General features: G+C 42.8%; 1 protein-coding gene across 1 annotated transcript; it reads right to left on the bottom strand.

Moving 5' to 3' along the window:
- Positions 1 to 751: 751 nt before the first annotated feature.
- LOC123144725 (negative regulator of systemic acquired resistance SNI1) lies at positions 752 to 11,995 on the bottom strand. The gene is made up of 15 exons (XM_044563945.1): positions 11,763 to 11,995; positions 11,557 to 11,623; positions 10,441 to 10,534; positions 9,990 to 10,052; positions 9,783 to 9,872; positions 9,315 to 9,383; positions 7,080 to 7,161; positions 6,946 to 6,995; positions 6,564 to 6,749; positions 6,408 to 6,478; positions 6,268 to 6,337; positions 3,963 to 4,028; positions 2,592 to 2,744; positions 1,542 to 1,666; positions 752 to 1,357 (listed from the first exon to the last, which is right to left on the bottom strand). Exons 1-15 carry the CDS (start codon positions 11,884 to 11,886, stop codon positions 1,279 to 1,281), a joined length of 1,389 nt encoding a protein of 462 aa, XP_044419880.1. The 5' UTR covers positions 11,887 to 11,995; the 3' UTR covers positions 752 to 1,278.
- Positions 11,996 to 19,068: the final 7,073 nt, after the last annotated feature.

The raw sequence follows: 19,068 nt of genomic DNA on the forward strand, positions 1-19,068 counted from the left end.
ATGATGACAATCACTTTAGAGCAAGTATAATAAGAGTTATAAGCATGTTTACATGACACTTTTGCCTACGTAAAAAGACAAGGGAAAGCGAAAGGAGTGGACAATCATGCAGAAGTCAACCCCTACACATGCTAGTAGATAAAAAGAGTAAATGCAAGAGAAAAGAAATCTAGAAAGTGCAAAAAATACTAAGCTAGTAGCCAACCTTATAACCAACTCTATTATATGAGTGATTAAGTATGCTTGCTATGAATGACACGACGGTCTTATACAGCCAGTTGTTGGCTATATTATTTGCTAGAAGTTACCCCACACTTTTGTTGGATGAATGTTTTGCAATATATATCGATGAGATTTGATTGTATGAACATGAATATAAACAAATATTATGATAACTTAAATTGAAAATACATATGATTTATTGTGTATTATTATTGTATAGCCATTAAATATTTATTTAATAATAAATAGCATAATAGAATGGAAATTCTCATGCATTTTTGCATGTTGATGTGGGATTTTTACCATGCATGATTACATAATTGTGGTGGGCTTTTCCCCATGCATGTTGTATGCCAAGATGACATACTCCCTCCGTCTCAAAATTCTTGTCTTAAATTTGTCTAAATATGGATGTATCAAGTCACATTTTAGTATTAGATACATCTGTATCTAGACAAATCTAAGACAAGAATTTTAAGACGGAGGGAGTACTTGCAAGTACGAAAGAAATAGGTTACTGGATCAGCTATTTAGATGTACTACTCCATTTCTAAATATGTCTTTTAAGAGATTTCAATAGGGATTACATACGGATATATAGACATATTTTAGAGTATAGATTCACTCATTTTGCTCCGTATGTAGTTCACATTGAAATCTCTAAAAAGACTTATATTTAGGTACTGACAAAGTAGAAGATTAGCCTTGCTCTCAGGGCTAACAACAAGGCCCTAGATTTCAGCCTCTTCTAGTACACCCGGGCTGGTTTGCTTGGTTACCATCTAAGACGAAACCAGCATTCTCTAGTACATATTTGCCAAGCAGAAAACTAAGTGAATTTGATATCTGCCCCGAGATGAGCAACCCAGATGCTTCAGTTCTCTACGTCAGCGTCGGATACTCTTCTACAGAGGAAATAGATAACCGAAATATATGTACACAGGTAGCATATAATAGATGAGACAAAGATACTATCGTTCTCTTAAGATAAACCATTTGATCCCATCACTTCCAAGCCTCCAAAATCCAAAATGAATACTTCCAAGTCTCCAATCTTTACTTGTTCTGCAGTTTTCTTGCCAGCGTTGCTGCAGTGAACAAAGCTTCTTTCTCAAACTGCGAAATCTGAATGTTCCTGCAAAATAGTATACAGATATTAAATGCACAGGAAACTTAGAATTTGTTGGCAGATCCATACTGATAGTCTGATACGGCTGCCCGACATGCAGCGGCAGTACCATCAGACAATCATCTCCTGAGTCCTGACAGCTTTAGAATCATGGTGGCCATTACGATAATAAACACAACAAAATACTCACGCGTTGATTTTTCTCAAATTTTGGAAAGCGGACACAAACTTGCAAGATATCTCGAGAAGAGACGCTCCCATCATTTTTGCTGCATCATTAGCTTCGCTAGAATCACCATCAACGGATAGGCAGACCTGAAAGGTTTTATGATTGTCAAAATTGTAACCCAAGATGTAGATTGCTGTAAATTTTATTTTACTTTTAAAGGGGAATATATTAATATCAAGTAGATATCAATTACACCCAGCCTCTGCAACAACAAGATGCCTAAAAACATCCAGGATGCACACAGCCAACAAAGAAAAAAATTTAGAAAATAAGGAAAAAGATCCCGCCATGGTGATCAATCACCCACAGTAGCAGCACTCTAACCACCACCAAAGACAAAATGGAAGAATATCAGAACATCAGAATAATATCAGAAGAACATCAGGGTGGGAACATGGAAGACAGAGATCTACAATGCCGCCTGTTCAAGTTTCTTAATAACAATAGTATTATGCTCTTCAATTAAACAAAGAGAAAAAGAATATGCTCTAGATAGTATCAAGCTAGCGGCACATGCTGGATGAATGATGTGTTTATGCTCTCAACCTCAATGACAGATACTCAGGCAATATACAGTACAATGCAAAGATGGCCATACATTTTTGTGAAAGTATTAGCACACAAAAGCTAGAGTTAAAGACACGTACGCTTACCGCCTATCTACCAAGGAGTATCGCCTTAGAAACTACTCCCTCCGTTCCTAAATATTTGTCTTTCTAGAGATTTCAACAAGTGACCACATACGGAGCAAAATGAGTGAATCTACACTCTAAAATATGTCTATATACATCCGCATGTGATAGTCCATTTGAAATCTCTAAAAAGACAAATATTTAGGAACGGAGGGAGTATATTCTGGAGATGTGTATGCATCTATATTATTCCATATCACTATTTCTTGGGTCAAAACATACTTTTCTGGGATCAAATCAAATATCTAGTCGCCTCTGTCCAAAATCTAGACAAAAAATCTTTTATAGAAAATAAGGAGCAGGCAATTAATGCCCTAACCTGGTATGCATGTGCTAAGAGAAGCTGAGCAACTTCTGGACACATCATCTTAACCATGGCCTTTGCGCTTGCGTCTGTTGAAAACATACTCAGAGCGCTTTCCACTGTCAAATCTTGTTGAGAGTTATCTGACCTCCGAGTACGGACTGCAGACTATGAGCAACAAAAAAGGCGGCAATAGCATCCATGATTTTGCTTCGATCACAAAATGAACTTATGTGAAAGATAACAAGGACAATCCACAAATTAGATGTCAACATTTACATTATTTATTATCTCTAGTCATTTTAACTCCATGCACATAGAAAACTGAGTTCATAAATAATACGTTAGTTTGTGACATACATCTGCACCTATTAGTTGGCATTTTGATATCTATCTCTCAAAAATGCTACTACAAATAAGAGTTCTATGTGTGTAGTTCGTGGGAAAAGTTGCCTACAAAAACCAAACAGTAGTACTTGCCATCCTTTTCTAATTGACATCCAAACTGTAGTACTTGTAACTTCTATCAACGTGTCCAAAAACAATTGTTAGTACAGGTCAGTAACACTCCTAAGATTCTTGTTTGGAGGATAAATAATTCAATCATGCATTTATGCTAGACTTTCAAATAACATAGAAAAGAGCAGTTTAAAACTGCGACACTTATTATGGATCAGAGGGAGTACCAAATGCATGGTTGAGGGTGGAGCTAAACATGCATGCAGCCTAGGGAACAGGGTAATGGACTTCACTGGTTGATAAGAGATGGGGGGAGGGAAGAGAGGCGCTTTGTGTCATTTTAAATCAAACTTACAATGGAATATTCCCTGGGAGTGTTGTTTACCACAAAGTTTGCTCTTGTGATGTCTGTTCAGCATAAAGTTTACTATTGCGATGTCATTTTAAAGTCAAGTGTGAGATGATCTAAGTGCTGCGGATAAGCCTGCAAATGATAGCCTAAGCTGTGAGAACCAATATTGCGGTTTCAGCATTGGAATTCATTTTTGCTGTGGCCGAATTCAAGGTGATTCTGTCAGTCAGATTAAACTTGTAGAATTTTTTAAATAATGTTCCATTTATTTCAGAACTCAGTTTGAAAGTATAGGTACATATTCAAGTCATATGTAATTAATAAAACAAAACAGTCCAGATAATGCCCATGAAGACATGATGGGGGTGAAACATTTTGGAGAGCCTATCTAAGAGGCAAGAAAATTTGTATAAGCTGGAGAGCAACAGTTGATACCAAACATTTGATACCACAATTGTCACTCATTTGCTGTATACTGAAACACCAATCACTGTCTCCAAAGGGGCATTTCTTCAGTTGCACAGAAGGCATTTGCATGCTAGGAATCAGGTGATTATAAAGTAAATTTAACATACCTTAACTTGATATCTTGAGAAGTACTGCAGGATAATCTGCAATTTCCACTTCCACTCGGTGAAGGCCTGTTGCGGTTAATAAACAAAATCATTAATTTACTATCAAAGTGGAGTACCAAGAAAATGAGCAGCAAACAGAAACAAAATTCTAGGTACAGGTTCTCATATCTAAATAGCTTCAATCTCTTTGTTTTCATTTTCAAGAAACAATCATATAGCATTCATCGGGTAAGAGTTCAAGGTGCAAGTTTTCGTATCTAAATGGCACCAGATATCGAACTTGTGTCCAAACAATTATTAAACACTTGAGATAACCCATCAGCGATGCTCCAAACTCCAAAGTTCGCACTTCACCAAAAAAAGAAGCTGGTAAACTAAGCCATGTGCCTAATCATTGGCAAACAGTTTAGTTACCAAGAATTTTCTAAATGGCTATCTATCACAGCTACGCATGGAGTTCTGCTAATACAGCTATGGCAGCTATTGCACTCAATAGTGGTGCTGTTTCTATTAGTGTATAGCCAGCTACAGCACAGCTATTCCATATAAATGACCCAAAACAAAAAAGACAAGTTAGTTTCAACCGTACAGCTGACGCGGAACACCCTTTTACCTGCAAAACCACATGAAGACCCAAAACACTAACATAGTAGCTGCTTAACCATCATAGGTCTAGGTTTGATTGCTTTACAAGGAGCACAAGTCAGGAATTTGGAAAGTACAATCATGGGTATTACTAAGACATTCTTGTGCAAGTTTGAGTACTACTCCCTCCGTTCTAAAATAGATGACCCAACTTTGTACTCCCTCCGTTCGGAAATACTTGTCATTGAAATGAGTGTATCTAGATGTATTTTAGTTCTAGATACATCCATTTTGATGACAAGTAATTCCGAACGGAGGGAGTACAAAGTTGGGTCATCTATTTTGGAACGGAGGGAGTACTCATGAAGCAAAGCAATCAAAGTAGTCAGTAATATGCATATCAGATCTCTATTGAGACCTTAACTCTAGTCAGTCACCTTTAGCTGATTTGTATAGATTCAGTGGAATTTAGAAGGGGGGCTCTCATAAATAACACGACCAATGTTAGGAAAACCTGTAATCCCATGAAGCAAACCCTCGCTGCCTCAACCCCTTCACAAACCATCTGCCGTTCTCCCACCTCACCAAACCCTCGCCACCGCCGGCTCTCCTCTTCTACCCGTTCGGTTCCAATGGCTAGTCATTGGTAGTCTTGACGACTTGACGTTGCTGGACAGGCTGGTAACGGTCATTGGAGGCGTCATGGTTGGAGTGGCTGCATTGGCCATTCTCCACACCAGGTTCATTTGCCCCCTGGTCAACCTGATGCTCATGCAAGTGGAGGTCGGTCGTCACTAGGGGCTAGTTGCTGCTGCCTCCGTGATGCTTGTACAAGAGTTGCCGTGGTCATAGCCAGATGTGCGGTGTTTTGGCTGTTGCTGCAAACTCCCATGGTGGATGACTGCTTCCCATGCCATACAGGTTGTACTCGTAATTCTTGCTTTGCATATGTCTAGGTTGACTAGGGTTTCTTGGGTGTGGCCTGGTGAGGACGATTGTGTTTCAGGTCATGGATGGCCGTCGGCACGAAGTACTTTAGTGGTAGCAATCATTAGGTCGTTTCAGGTTGCCTAGGTTGCTGTGTGTTTCCCTTTTCCTGGGTTGTGTCTTTTCTTTGGGTCATACCTTTCAAATGGCATTGTAGGACTCCTTTTATCTTATTACTGATACATGCAGCTCTCCTGCATGGTCTCGGAAAAAAGAACAGGAATCCCCTATACAACAAGGACATCACACAGGGAATAGGAAAACTAATTATAGATGTGTAACAACGAAAGCTAATTTAACTGGCATTATGCTTGACTGTGCAGTTACTATAAGCTGCGGAGACATCTTATTCTTCTATCTCAGCAATGTATTACGCAGAAGCTCAAGGGTTGTGCACATTTCCTTTTCCTGGAGAAAATCCAGCACACGTGCGGTTAACTGGTTAATGAATTAGCAGAACGGCAGAGCATTAAATTTCAAGTCAAGTCGGCTATTCTGATTTCGTATGTGGTCTTTACTTCCTATCTTTAGCTGGCATCAAGCGAACTACACGTAATAAAGTGAAAACTGGTAAGCATTCAGACAAGCTTTACTAGGAACTTTGAGTGGGTTTACAACAAGCTTTAAATGAACCACCAATTCAGTTTCTTGTGCAAGTTCAACATTATGATAACATTAAGACATCCATGAGAAATGAGTAAGAGGCCAGAAGGACACAGTGGTTTGCAGTTACCAAAAGAAATGGGAATAAGTAGATTGTGTTGTAAGTTAGCTCCTCTAGAATAACTTCCAGGATAGGATTCCTACAGAGAAGGAAATGGAATGTCAGGCACAATGGTAACATTCTTAAGCAAATGAAACTCAGAACCAAACCTGAGACCATCAGCTCTTGAAGTCAGGCCCAATTTGTCTGCTTCTTTCCTAATCAAGTCAAGGTTTATAACCTACAAAAAAAACTGAAATAGTTAGCATCTGCACTTGACACAATCTGTGTATGATCGAAAACACTATGATATTGATATAGCTCACCATAATGAAAAGTTTTTTCACAGATATAAGCGCTTCTCTTTCAAACTCAAGCGATGAAATGGTTAAGGAAGAATCCAAATCAGATGCTGATTTAGAAGATATGTCACCTTCGACTTCCCGCTGATGTTGGTTCAGAAGGGATATGCAGTTCTTGACAAACGTTTTGAATACCAGTTTTCGCGATCCCTGTTAATCAATATTAGGGATTCCAAAAATGTCATAAACTAACACAGACGTTGCAATACTTTCACGTAACTGTGACCATGTCAATGGTAAAACCTTTTCTTCAACAAGATATGACGTGGCAAAGAAACACCAAGCAAAATTTTAGCCCAGAAAGCTAAGCTACTTTTTATAAATTACAGACGTAGGTAGGTCATACCAGAAGCACGTTTAAAACAGATTCCCTGATAATCACCCAGTCTAATGACTCTGCAACAAAATCACAAGAATGTTTAAGAATATCCTCTCTTGTACACAGGAATGTGAAACAGTTAAGTTCACAGGTGCTTTTACCTTTATATGCAATATGACGAGGTACAAAATCAGCCTCAAGTGTGTGAACGAGATACTGGAACAGCACCATGTTCTCTATATGCTAAATTACAGAACAGAACAAACTTCAAATCTCAACAACAGGCAAAGAAATGTATATTATAGATGCAAAGTTTCTATAGTACTGCCAAGGAATGCGATACTAGAACAGAAAAACTCATTGTGTAATCCTTCCTAATTTGAGGTACACCCTCAGGTTATCTTTCTTAGGTTTAGGTATCATTTACCTTGGCGGTTCTCAAAATGAAAGAATATTAAGAAATGAGAGGCATTTTCTGGAATAGCAAGAGTTTTGGGGACCTGGCTAAACATAGTCACGTTTCAGACTTAGTTAAAGAACATAACCTTTTTTGTTGCCATTTTGGAGACAACAAAGCAGGATTTTTCTCCAGAAGCCCGCTTTCAATCCAGTAAAGGATTTAGACAAGGGATCCTCTTTCGCTCATTCTCTGCAACATTATGGAGACTGGCGAACATGTTGGCGATTATTATTAATAGAGCTAAGGACAATGGGCAGATTAGTGGCTTCATTCCTCACCTAGTAGATGACAGGTTGTCTATTCTACAATATGTCGATGACTTGGCTAAAGCCGACAATATGATGCTTATCCTTGCTGTGTTTGAGAAGCTATAACTTCAACAAAAGAGAATTATACAATTTTGAAAAGGCTAAGGAGCATGAACTAGAGTATGCGCAAGTTTTTGGTTGAAGGCTGCGTTCATTCCCATTTAATTACCTTGGTATTCCGATAAATTACCCGTAAAGTTCGCAACAGGCACTCTCGAAAGGAAAAAACTTCGCAACCGAGATTGGAAGGCAATCGAATCAAGATTGTGGACGTCCGGTCTTGACAGATTCTGTGATGAGTGGTCTCCCCATCTTTATGATGTCTATTCTGGAGATGCGGGGGGGGGGGGGGGGGGGGGGGTCTGAAGAGACTAGATTATTATCTTTCTTGATTCTTTTGGCAGTTGGATCAGTACAAGAGAAAGGATCGTTTAGCACGATGGGAATTTTTTATGTACCCCTAAAGACCAGGGTGGCCTCAGGATTCATAAAATACTAGTAAAAAATTATGTGCTTATGAGTAAATGGTTATTTAAGCTGCTAAGCAAGAATGGAATTTAGCGGTCGCTCCTATGAAGCATTTGGGCAAAATCACTCGTGCCGATTAAAGCCAAACCAACGGACTCTCACGTTTGGAAGGGCCTCATGAAAGTTGAGGATAAATTTGTTCTGTTTGGATCATTTAGTGTGGGGAATGGCAAATCTATTAGACTCTGGGAGGATAAGTGGATCAAGGGTAGGCCTCTTTCGGTGGTTTAACCTAGACTCATCCATCCAGTCAACTTGAACTGATCTGTTAAATGACATGGTAGTGACATGATACTGATGTGTGTACATGTCGCATCTGCGTCAACTGAAACCACCTGAGATTGAAAAATGGACAGGATAGTTCAAGTCGCAACTCGGACAGTTGAGTTTGTGACTTAAAGGTGGACATTCGTGGGAGTTTAAGTTTGAGAAGTGGACTTTTTCAATATTTTATGTAGTTAGACTACCCATAGTAACATAAGTGGTAACATCACACATATCTAGGCAAAATAAAATATATTTTTTTGAGACAAATCTAGGCAAAATAAATGATGTGGAAGAGAAGCATGTGGTAACATAATATGTTACTCATGTTAAGCTTCATGCACTAGCCAACGCAAACAAAAGTCCGAACTGATGGAAAGGACTAGGCAATCCACATACACACTTCAACACCCTCTCACGTGTGACGCGGAAAGTCAACACATGGATAGACTCAGAGGTATGGCTCAAGAGGCCTATACATGGACACAAAGGGAGGGACAAGAATTTTTGGATAAATTGCGGAAGCCAGGACTTGAACTCAAGACCTTAGCTCTAATACCATATTAAGGTTCATGCACTAGCCAACGCAACCAAAAGTCCGAACTGATGGAAAGGGTTAGGCAATCCACATATACACTTCAACAACCCACACTATGGGTAACATTACACATACCAAGAAAAAATGAGTCTGCAACCTAATGAATGAAGTGTTGCATGACACCACACATATGTTACTCCCCACTATATAGGTAGTAACATAGACTAGTAACATATGCATGTTACTAGTGTAAGTTACTCCCCACTGTGACCAACCTTAGAGACCATCAGGGATTTACCTTAAGCCCATTATTAGCACCTGTGTCATTCGATGCTTCAACCATGGCCTCAGTCAACAAAGAAAATCTCTAAAGAAGGGTAAAACTGAATCAGATACTTCATGACACAGAAAAATGAGGAGGCCAAATTTACGATAATAAGTATTGCAAATCAGTCTTTAACATCCAAAAGTTAGTTCCTAATTCCCACTTAAGATAATTACCAACATATAATACAACAGTAAAAAATAGTCTTCAAGGAACTCAAGTAATCAAGTGGCTAGGGGAAAAGAACAAAAGTAAAAGAAAACCAGTAAAGGCATAATGTAGGCTAAAATACCCAGGCCCCAAGAACATACAGTGAGGATATCCTTCTTGGTCCAAAAGAGCAGGGAAACTCAAGACGAATATGTTCATAAGCAGGAAAACAGAATTTACAAATATGAATACAGCATAAGAAAATAATGTAGCACGCTAATACCAGCTTACCAAAGAATCAAAGAGGTGATTTGAGCGACTGGTGTTTCTCCCATTCTCACCCGAAGCTAAATTATTGCCAAGGAGAAATGGTGACCATGACTGGAAAATGGGAAATTACTTATGCATGTTAGATCTTTAAATCCAATACAAGTATAAAACATACAACAGTACACAGTTTGTTGAAGAAACATCTAATACATTATGTCATCCTTTTACCTCTTTAACTATAACTAGAGTTTGTTGGGAACCAGAATTTGCCAAATAAACTCTTGGATATTTCTGCAAGTTAACATCAAAAGCACACAAAATGAGATGAACCATGAAATGACAATATACTAACTTAACAGCATATAGGTTTTTACATGTTACAGTTTAGTGGTATATCAGTGTAGTATAGTAACGATAAAATGGAGCTCCCGTAAACCACAAAAGGAGCAATGTTTGGGTAGTTAAGTGAATACTAGTCATGCTACAGAACAAAAAGAAACATTGCCAAATAAATGGCTTTTCTCTGCTAATGGATATGAATGAGAATGGCTAACATAGCAGGCCAGAATCTATCTCCCCATTGTCAAAAGTACCATGATGGACAAATGGAGAGAGAAGGGACATTTCAACTTGCACGAAGGTGGCAGAAAGAGAGTGAAAGGGGTAGAGAACATTTCACCTTGCCCAGCTCCACTAAGAGATGGAAACTTGCAATGTTTAGCTCCAAAGAGCTGCTGCTTTGAAGAATCAGAAAGACAGCATCGTACATTCTCCTTCCAGAAGTAAAAGATTTACATAAATAATTCCCATGTCAAACTCGGCAAATACTTCTCACATAAGATTACACGAAATATTCATTCAGTGGAAGAATGGAATAAGAATGTTTGTCACATACTTGCACATTCAGATATGTACTTAATTGGTATAGATGCTTTGTTTGCTTGTTATTATGGGTTTCAATACCAAAAGTTGAACAAGTGTTTTCCAGTTCAAAGATCATTAAGACAAGGCTAGGGAGCATGATGTAAGATGACTTTCTTGCCACTGGAAGTACTCATAGAAGGTGAAACTGCTTTGCATCAGAATTACGAAGATACCAGATTATATATTTGAAGAAAGAGGAGAAACACTTTAGTCTTCCTTCATGTTAGGCATATTTATTTTGGTATTACTCCGATATGATATGATATGATATTGACATAGATGTGAACAAATCACTCAATACTTCTGTAATAATAAATCATGGCACGACTTCCCTATTAGTTTGGCACATTGTAATAGTGGGATGTACAGAACTTATTGCCCCCCTTTCATTTTGTATCCCACCCATTCATCGAACAACAATCTACTAATTTGAGTAAGCTAAAAAATATTGCTCCTCCTCTTGAAACTCAAATGAACAATAAGATGGAAACATGTGCAGATGCAGTATTATATGATTGAACTGAGAAAAATAAAAGCATATACGCATATGTCCCTATCATGATGCGGGAATGGAATCAGAATATGAGTTAAAGTATATAGATCAGTTCCTTCATCTTTCTAATTAGCAAAATAGATAATTACAGACTAGTGTTCGTCCTATGAGATGACACGGAAAGATGAATCATTCAATCAAATTTGCCCGACAAAATAAAGTAAACCATATATCAATTAGCAAGCGAATTAACTCCGACAAAGGAATCGAGAGAGTATAGAGCTTTCCACACTGAATAATTCGCAGATTAGTACAAGTATCGTGCTGAACAGCAGATATCGGGAGACTAATCTACTTTACGAGCGATGAGTTCCGTACTCAGTGGGGATCATGGGTTTGTCGCCGGCCAGGCCGACGGAGCGCACGGCCTCCAAAAAAGCGGCTCCTGAGTAGATTGATGAGGCAACGAGTTAGCGCCGGATCAGCAGGCAAGTGGAACGGGGAACGAGACCTACAAACTGTTGGGAGGAACTAAGAGAAGGGGTTGGGGTGGAGGGGGCGCGGGGGGGAGAGGTGGTGGGTACGGTCGTCGTGGAGGTCACGGGAATCCTTGATGCCGACGAAGGAGTCGAGGATAGCCATCACATTCTCCTCAACGCCGCCATCGGCGGCGGCGGCGGCGGCGGGCTGCTCCCGGGAGGGCGGCATATTTTGGAGGGTTTGGCGGTTTCTCTCGGCAGGAGCCCGTCGGAGAGGCGGGAAATAAGGTCTCGCGGTGCTAGTGCCGAGCGGTGATGAGATACTCCTTTCGTCTTTGGTTCTATCTCCAGAATGTATACTATCTTATTTCATCTTTCGTTTCTTTTTTAACCTAGGTTCAAACTGACCGGATGTGAATCTGTACCCTCAAACATCCATCTTCATCGCAAAACAACCCGTGATTGGATAGTTAAGAAGATAGTGGTACCCTAAGGCCACCAAAATTCAAATCTTAGATTTGACATCTTCGTCGACTGCGAGGCGCCGTACCGTGTTAAAAAAACATCCATTAACAGATTATTTATTTATTTTGAGAAAAGCATTAGATCTATTTTAAAAATTAACCGAAAGTACAAAGGATCTCATGCATAATAAAAATTACATTGAGATTCCGCGACCATCGATATTGCCGCGAGAACGAGTCGCCGACGTGCCGCTGTCGTCGCTTCCCTGCCGGAGCCGGCTTGATCTTGTCGATAACAAACGGAAAGCCTTCTTGCATGTTATAAGGAACAGCGCCATGGAGGCAATGGTTGCCGTTGAAACCATCCATAGATCTGGAGCACCTGACATCAAATCTCGCCACATGACGAGAAACTTTAACCTCACGGATCCAAGGAGACGGCATGAGTCTACGCCTGAGCTCCGTTGACTACGTCCAAGCAGACGAACTCGAGGAGGATCAAAAGCCGGAAGACAAACTCAATGAAGAATCGTCGCCATCTACTCGAACAGCGCACCCGCGAGGATTAAAAAATCCTAACCTAAAATTCTAACCGGAGCGGAGGCACCGACATTCCCCTCCCCGACACCGGCCGCCGGAGCTGCAAGCAGAGGGAAGGCGAATCCATAGGCTCGTCGGTGAAGTCTGGAGGGGAAAGTTTGCTCATCATAGCGGATTATTATACATGTATGGACAATTACAGCTTGAATTACTTCGAATCTTTCTAAAAGCATTTGGGGCAATGCTTCTTTGATTACAACAATAATAACTTCATCAATACGAGCATATCGTTAGTTACCAACCACTTCTATGACCCCGAATACACATCAACTCGTGCACTCCTTTGTATGTGGCTCCCAATTCTGAACGACATGCAGTTATAATTTCCGTACGCTTCCAGTAGCATGCGCTGGTGAGCCGGTGCCAGTCAAAGCCTTCAAATGAGTTCTGGTCATACCCTCCTAGTTGTTCAAAAGTTGCACCCTTTAGTTTTGTTGGATGATTCCAGAGTAAACTTTGAGAGCCAACGTGCACTGCAAAAATACGTGTAATAGTCTCATTTTTTGCTCTAGATTATACACCTATCCCACAAACTCACTTGTAGCTCAAAGCAAATATATTCAAATCCCATTTTGATCTCCTATATATCATGTGCTAAGTTTAAGGCAAATCCCCCCTTGCTTACCACTCCAACCTCTCAAATCCATCTTGTGAGAGTTTTTGAGTGTGGAGGAGATGATCTTTTGAACCATAATAGCAAGAGATTTACAATCAAGCAGTCTCATTCTCAGTACTCGTGGACGGTGTGCGTCCTAGATAGGCTAGGTCTGCTTGGAAGCCCTTTAATACCGAAAAAGGCTTTCGCCCCGCTTTATATATAAAGCAAACCACCGAGCACAAGGTCCAACAATGTACCGACAAGCGAACACACACACCGCCACCGCACGCAAAGTCTCACAATACAACAACCACATGCAAACACACCAAACAAAGAAGGTTATGTTGCGGGCATAGCTCAACAAGCCCAACACACACACAACAAGGACGCACCCACATAAGTGGCGGCGAGGGCGGGGAAGATCTAATCCGGCTCCGATGGTGGGGGGAGGGAGTGGTGGTGCCAAATGGAGAGCCATCGCGCCAAGCTGGGACATGATGGAGTTGATGGCGTCTCTCTCCCTGGGGCGGCTAAGCAGCCGCCAAAGCTACAAGTAACCACACCATTTAAACATAGTGTCAGTAGCATGTCGAAGAGGTATACGCTGAATCAGGAGCTTATTCCTAACCGTCCACAACGTCCAGGCTAGCACCCCGATGGTCAGCCACCTAATGTGGCGGGCCGTAGGGGGTAAATCTTGGAGTTCAGCGAAGAGAGCGGGGAAGTTGTTGTGGCACCAGTTTCCACCCACTACTTCACGGAAACAGCTCCAGAGGAACTGCGCGGACACGCAGGTGAAGAAGATATGGTTCGAATCTTCCTTCGTCCCGCATAGCGGACATAACCCGTCCCCGGGGCCGTTGCGCTTAAGTACCTCCATGTCGGAAGGGAGGCGGCCGCGGATCCATTGCCACAGGAATATCCTTATCTTTAAGGGGAGCCGGGTCTCCCAGATGGTCGTCAAAGCCTCAGGACCCGGTGAAGGTGTGATAGCCTGGTATAGGGATTTCATGGAGAATTGGCCAGAGGGCTCGAGTCTCCACATGGTGTGGTCATCCTCGTTCTCCAAGGCAGGCTCGTGCAGCGCGATACAGTCTAGCAAGTCCTGCCATGAGGCATTTTCAGCCGTGGCCGAACGGTCATCGCAACGCCAGGTGCCCTAAGTCAATAAGGGCCACCTCAACGGAGATCCTAGGATCGACCGCGATGGCGAACAGGTCTGGGAAGCGAGCCGCAAAGGGGGCGTCGCCAGCCCAACGATCGAACCAAAACAACGTGGACGTGCCAGAGCCAACCGCTATTGAGGTCCCGAGGCGAAGGACTGGTAGTAACTGTATGATGGATTGCCAGAATTAAGACCCTCCGGTGCCCTGGCAGAAGGCGAGCGGCTGTCCGCGAAGGTATTTTTGTTGAATGATGCGCAGCCAAAGGCCACCCTCCCCGTTCGCAATCCTCCATAGCCACCTAGTCAGAAGGCAATGTTCATGTGTTTGGAGGACATGATCCCGAGGCCACCCTGGTCGCGAGGCTTGCAGATCTCAGTCCTCCGAACCATGTGGTACTTCTGCTTATCGCCCTCACCAGCCCAGAAGAAAGCGACCCTGGACTCTGGCAATCTCATGATGAAGCGTCTCTGGAAGGCTATAGAAGCTCATAATGAACAGGAGCAGGCTAGACAGGGACGAGTTAATGAGCACCGTCCGAGCGGCCTTAGATAGCCATCTCCCCTGCCAAGGCTCAATGCGATGTGAGCTTGTTCACCGTGGGCCGCAGCTCGGCCACCGTGAGCCTGGAGTCGCTAATGGGGATCCCCAAGTAGGTCGTAGGGAAGCATCCGAGCTGACAGTTCAGGCGGTCCGTGATGCTCTGGCGTTCGTCCTGGGAGTAGCCCAACACCATCACTGCACTTTTATCAAAGTTAATCCTGAGCCCCGACATCTGCTGGAAGCAGAGCAAGAGGAAATTCAAGTTCGTGATGTCGTTATCTGAGCCTTCCACCATGATAATGGTGTGATGACCCACAAGTATAGGGGAGCTATCGTAGTCCTTTAGATAAGTAAGAGTGTTGAACCCAACGAGGAGCGGAAGGAAATGACAAGCGGTTTTCAGCAAGGTATTCTCTGCAAGCACTGAAATTATCGGTAACAGATAGTTGTGTGATAAGATAATTCATAACGGGTAACGAGTAACAAAAGTAACTAAGGTGTAGTAAGGTGGCCCAATCCTTTTCACAGCAAAGGACAAGCCTGGACAAACTCTTATATAAAGCAAAGCGCTCCTGAGGACACATGGGAATTACTGTCAAGCTAGTTTTCATCATGCTCATATGATTCGCGTTCGTTACTTTGATAATTTGATATGTGGGTGGACCGGTGCTTGGGTGCTGCCCTTCCTTGGACAAGCCTCCTCGGTGCTTGGGTGCTGCCCTTCCTTGGACAAGCCTCCCACTTACGATTAACCCCTCTCGCAAGCATCCGCAACTACGAAGAATTAAGATAAATCTAACCATAGCATGAAACATATGGATCCAAATCAGCCCCTTACGAAGCAACGCATAAATTAGGGTTTAAGCTTCTGTCACTCTAGCAACCCATAATCTATTTATTACCTCCCAATGCCTTACCCTAGGCCCAAATCATGGTGAAGTGTCATGTAGTCGATGTTCACATAACACCACTAGAGGAAGACAACATACATCTCATCAAAATATCGAACGAATACCAAATTCACATGATTACTTATAACAAGACTTCTCCCATGTCCTCGGGAACAAACGTAACTACTCACAAAGCATATTCATGTTCATAATCAGAGGAGTATTAATTATCATTAAGGATTTGAACATATGATCTTCCACCGAATAAACCAACTAGCATCAACTACAAGGAGTAATCAACACTACTAGCAACCCACAGGTACCAATCTGAGGTTTTGAGACAAAGATCGGATACAAGAGATGAACAAGGGTTTGAGAGGAGATGGTGTTGGTGAAGATATTGATGGAGATTGACCCCCTCTCGATGAGAGGATTGTTGGTGATGACGATGGCGACGATTTCCCCCTCCGGGAGGGAAGTTTCCCCGGCAGAACAGCTCCGCCGGAGCCCTAGATTGGTTTTGCCCAAGTTCCGCCTCGAGACGGCGGTGCTTCGTCCCGAAAGCTTCCTCTTGATTTTTTTCCAGGTAAAAACCCTTCATATAGCAAAATATGGGCACCAGGGGCCTGCCAGGTGGGCGGCAAGGTAGGGGCGCGCCCAGGGGGGTAGGGCGCCCCCCCACCCTTGTGGTTGCCTAGTGGGTCCCCCCAGGTGCTTTCTTCGCCCAATGTTTTTTATATATTCCAAAATAATTCTCCGTGAAGTTTCAGGACTTTTGGAGTTGTGCAGAATAGGTCTCTCCAGAATTCCAGCTGCCGGCATTCTCCCTCTTTGTGTAAACCTTGTAAAATAAGAGAGAAAATGCATAAGTATTGTGATATATTGTGTAATAACAGCCCATAATGCAATAAATATCAATATAAAACCATGATGCAAAATGGACGTATCAACTCCCCCAAGCTTAGACCTCGCTTGTCCTCAAGCGAAAGCCGAAATCCAAAAATATGTACACATGTTTAGAGATAGAGGTGTCGATAAAATAAAATACGGACATGAGGGCATCATGATCATCTTTAGAACAGCAACATATTGGCATATAATTTCTTATGCCAAAGTAACAATTCATTCACTGTCGGGGAACACAGACGGGGGTATATGTTTTCCCTTGACTTGTGCACGGACAACAAGCCAACAAGCTTAAAGGACAAGATTACAGCACCAAGATCAGATCAAAGCGCGAGGGATCTGTTCTTTGAAGGATCAAAGTGCAGATCAAGAAGACCAAGACTAGCCAAAGAGACAAGATACCACTACGGGAAGAACCTCCCTTGGCGGGCAGGCGAGCCTGGCAAGGTTGGGATTACCCCGAAATCAAGCCTCCAAGATCGCCCCGGCGGGCCTGTTGGGGCTCGCGGAGGCAAACCAGTCCACCACACCACCTCACAGTGACGCACGTCGTCGATCAGTGCGGTGTCAAGCTCCTAAGTGGCTGAGTGGCTACTTCCTGCCACATGGTAGCCACTTCCTACAGAAAATACCTCCAAACGACACCCGTCCTGAGACGTGTCAAGCAAGCAGGCACGAAGCTGGCGAAACAGGCCAGCAAGGCCTGCCGGGCACGCTGTGATGTGACATTGAGCGGCACATTTAATGCACTCTGTCAGCCTGCAGAGTTAGGTATGATAGCACTGTTGGGGAACGTAACATTTCAAAAAAATTACCTACGATCACGCAAGATCTATCTATGAGATGCATAGCAACGAGCGGGGAGAGTGTGTCCACATACCCTCGTAGACTGAAAGCGGAAGCGTTTAGTAACGCGGTTGATGTAGTCGAACGTCTTCGCGATCCAACCGATCCAAGCACCGAACGTACGGCACCTCCGCGTTCAACACACGTTCAGCTCGATGACGTCCCTCGATCTCTTGATCCAGTTGAGGACGAAGGAGAGTTCTGTCAGCACGACGGTGTGGCGACGGTGATGATGAAGTTACCGGCGTAGGGCTTCGCCTAAGCACTACGACGATATGACCGAGGTGTGTAACTGTGGAGGGGGGCACCGCACACGGCTAAGAGAAGGCTTGGTGTGTCTTTGGGGTGCCCCCTCCCACATATATAAAGGGGGGAGGAGAGGTGGCCGACCCAAGGGGGGGCACGCCATGGGGGGGAGTCCTACTTGGACTCCCGGTCCAAGTAGGATTCGCCCCCCTTTCCTATTCCCACTAGGAGAAGGCGGAAGGAGGAGGAGGAGAGAAGGAAAGGCCCCCCAACCCTAGTCCAATTCGGTTTGGGCTTGGGGGGCGCGCGCCTCCACCTGGCCGCTGCCTCCTCTCTCCACTAGGGCCCATGAAGGCCCATTAACTCCCCGGGAGGTTCCGGTAACCTCCCGGTACTCCGGAAAATGTCCGAACCTTTCCGAAACCATTCCGGTGTCCAAACACAACCTTACAATATTATCAATCTTTATGTCTCGACCATTTCGAGACTCCTCATCATGTCCGTGATCTCATCCGGGACTCCGAACAAACTTTGGTACATCAAATCACATAACTCATAATATAAATCGTCATCGAACGTTAAGCGTGCGGATCCTACGGGTTCGAGAACTATGTAGACATGACCGAGACACATCTCCGGTCAATAACCAATAGCGGAACCTGGATGCTCATATTGGCTCCTACATATTCTACGAAGATCTTTATCGGTCAAACCGCATAACAACATACGTCATTCCCTTTATCATCGGTATGTTACTTGCCCAAGATTCGATCGTCGGTATCATCATACCTAGTTCAATCTCGTTACTGGCAAGTCTCTTTACTCATTCCGTAATGCATCATCCTTCAACTAACTCATTAGTCACATTGCTTGCAAGGCTTATAGTGATGTGCATTACCGAGAGGGCCCAGAGATACCCCTCCGATACTTGGAGCGACAAATCCTAATCTCGATCTATGCCAACCCAAAAAACACCTTCGGAGACACCTGTAGAGCATCTTTATAATCACCCAGTTACATTGTGACGTTTGATAGCACACAAGGTGTTCCTCCGGTATTCGGGAGTTGCATAATCTCATAGTCAGAGGAATATGTATAAGTCATGAAGAAAGCAATAACAATAAAACTTAACGATCATTATGCTAAGCTAACGGA

Source organism: Triticum aestivum, chromosome 6D, assembly GCF_018294505.1.
Source record: "Triticum aestivum cultivar Chinese Spring chromosome 6D, IWGSC CS RefSeq v2.1, whole genome shotgun sequence".
In the NCBI taxonomy this organism is placed as follows: domain Eukaryota; kingdom Viridiplantae; phylum Streptophyta; class Magnoliopsida; order Poales; family Poaceae; genus Triticum; species Triticum aestivum.

Bases quoted from the DNA above. Each gene is read 5' to 3' on its own strand.
- LOC123144725 (XM_044563945.1), bottom strand. From the start codon at position 11,886: ATGCCGCCCTCCCGGGAGCAGCCCGCCGCCGCCGCCGCCGCCGATGGC. The intron at 7,162-9,314 runs GTAAATCCCTGA...TCTGTAATTTAG, and splicing joins GTGCTAATAATGGGCTTAAG to CATATAGAGAACATGGTGCT. The intron at 6,338-6,407 runs GTTTGGTTCTGA...CCTTCTCTGTAG, and splicing joins TCAAGAGCTGATGGTCTCAG to GAATCCTATCCTGGAAGTTA.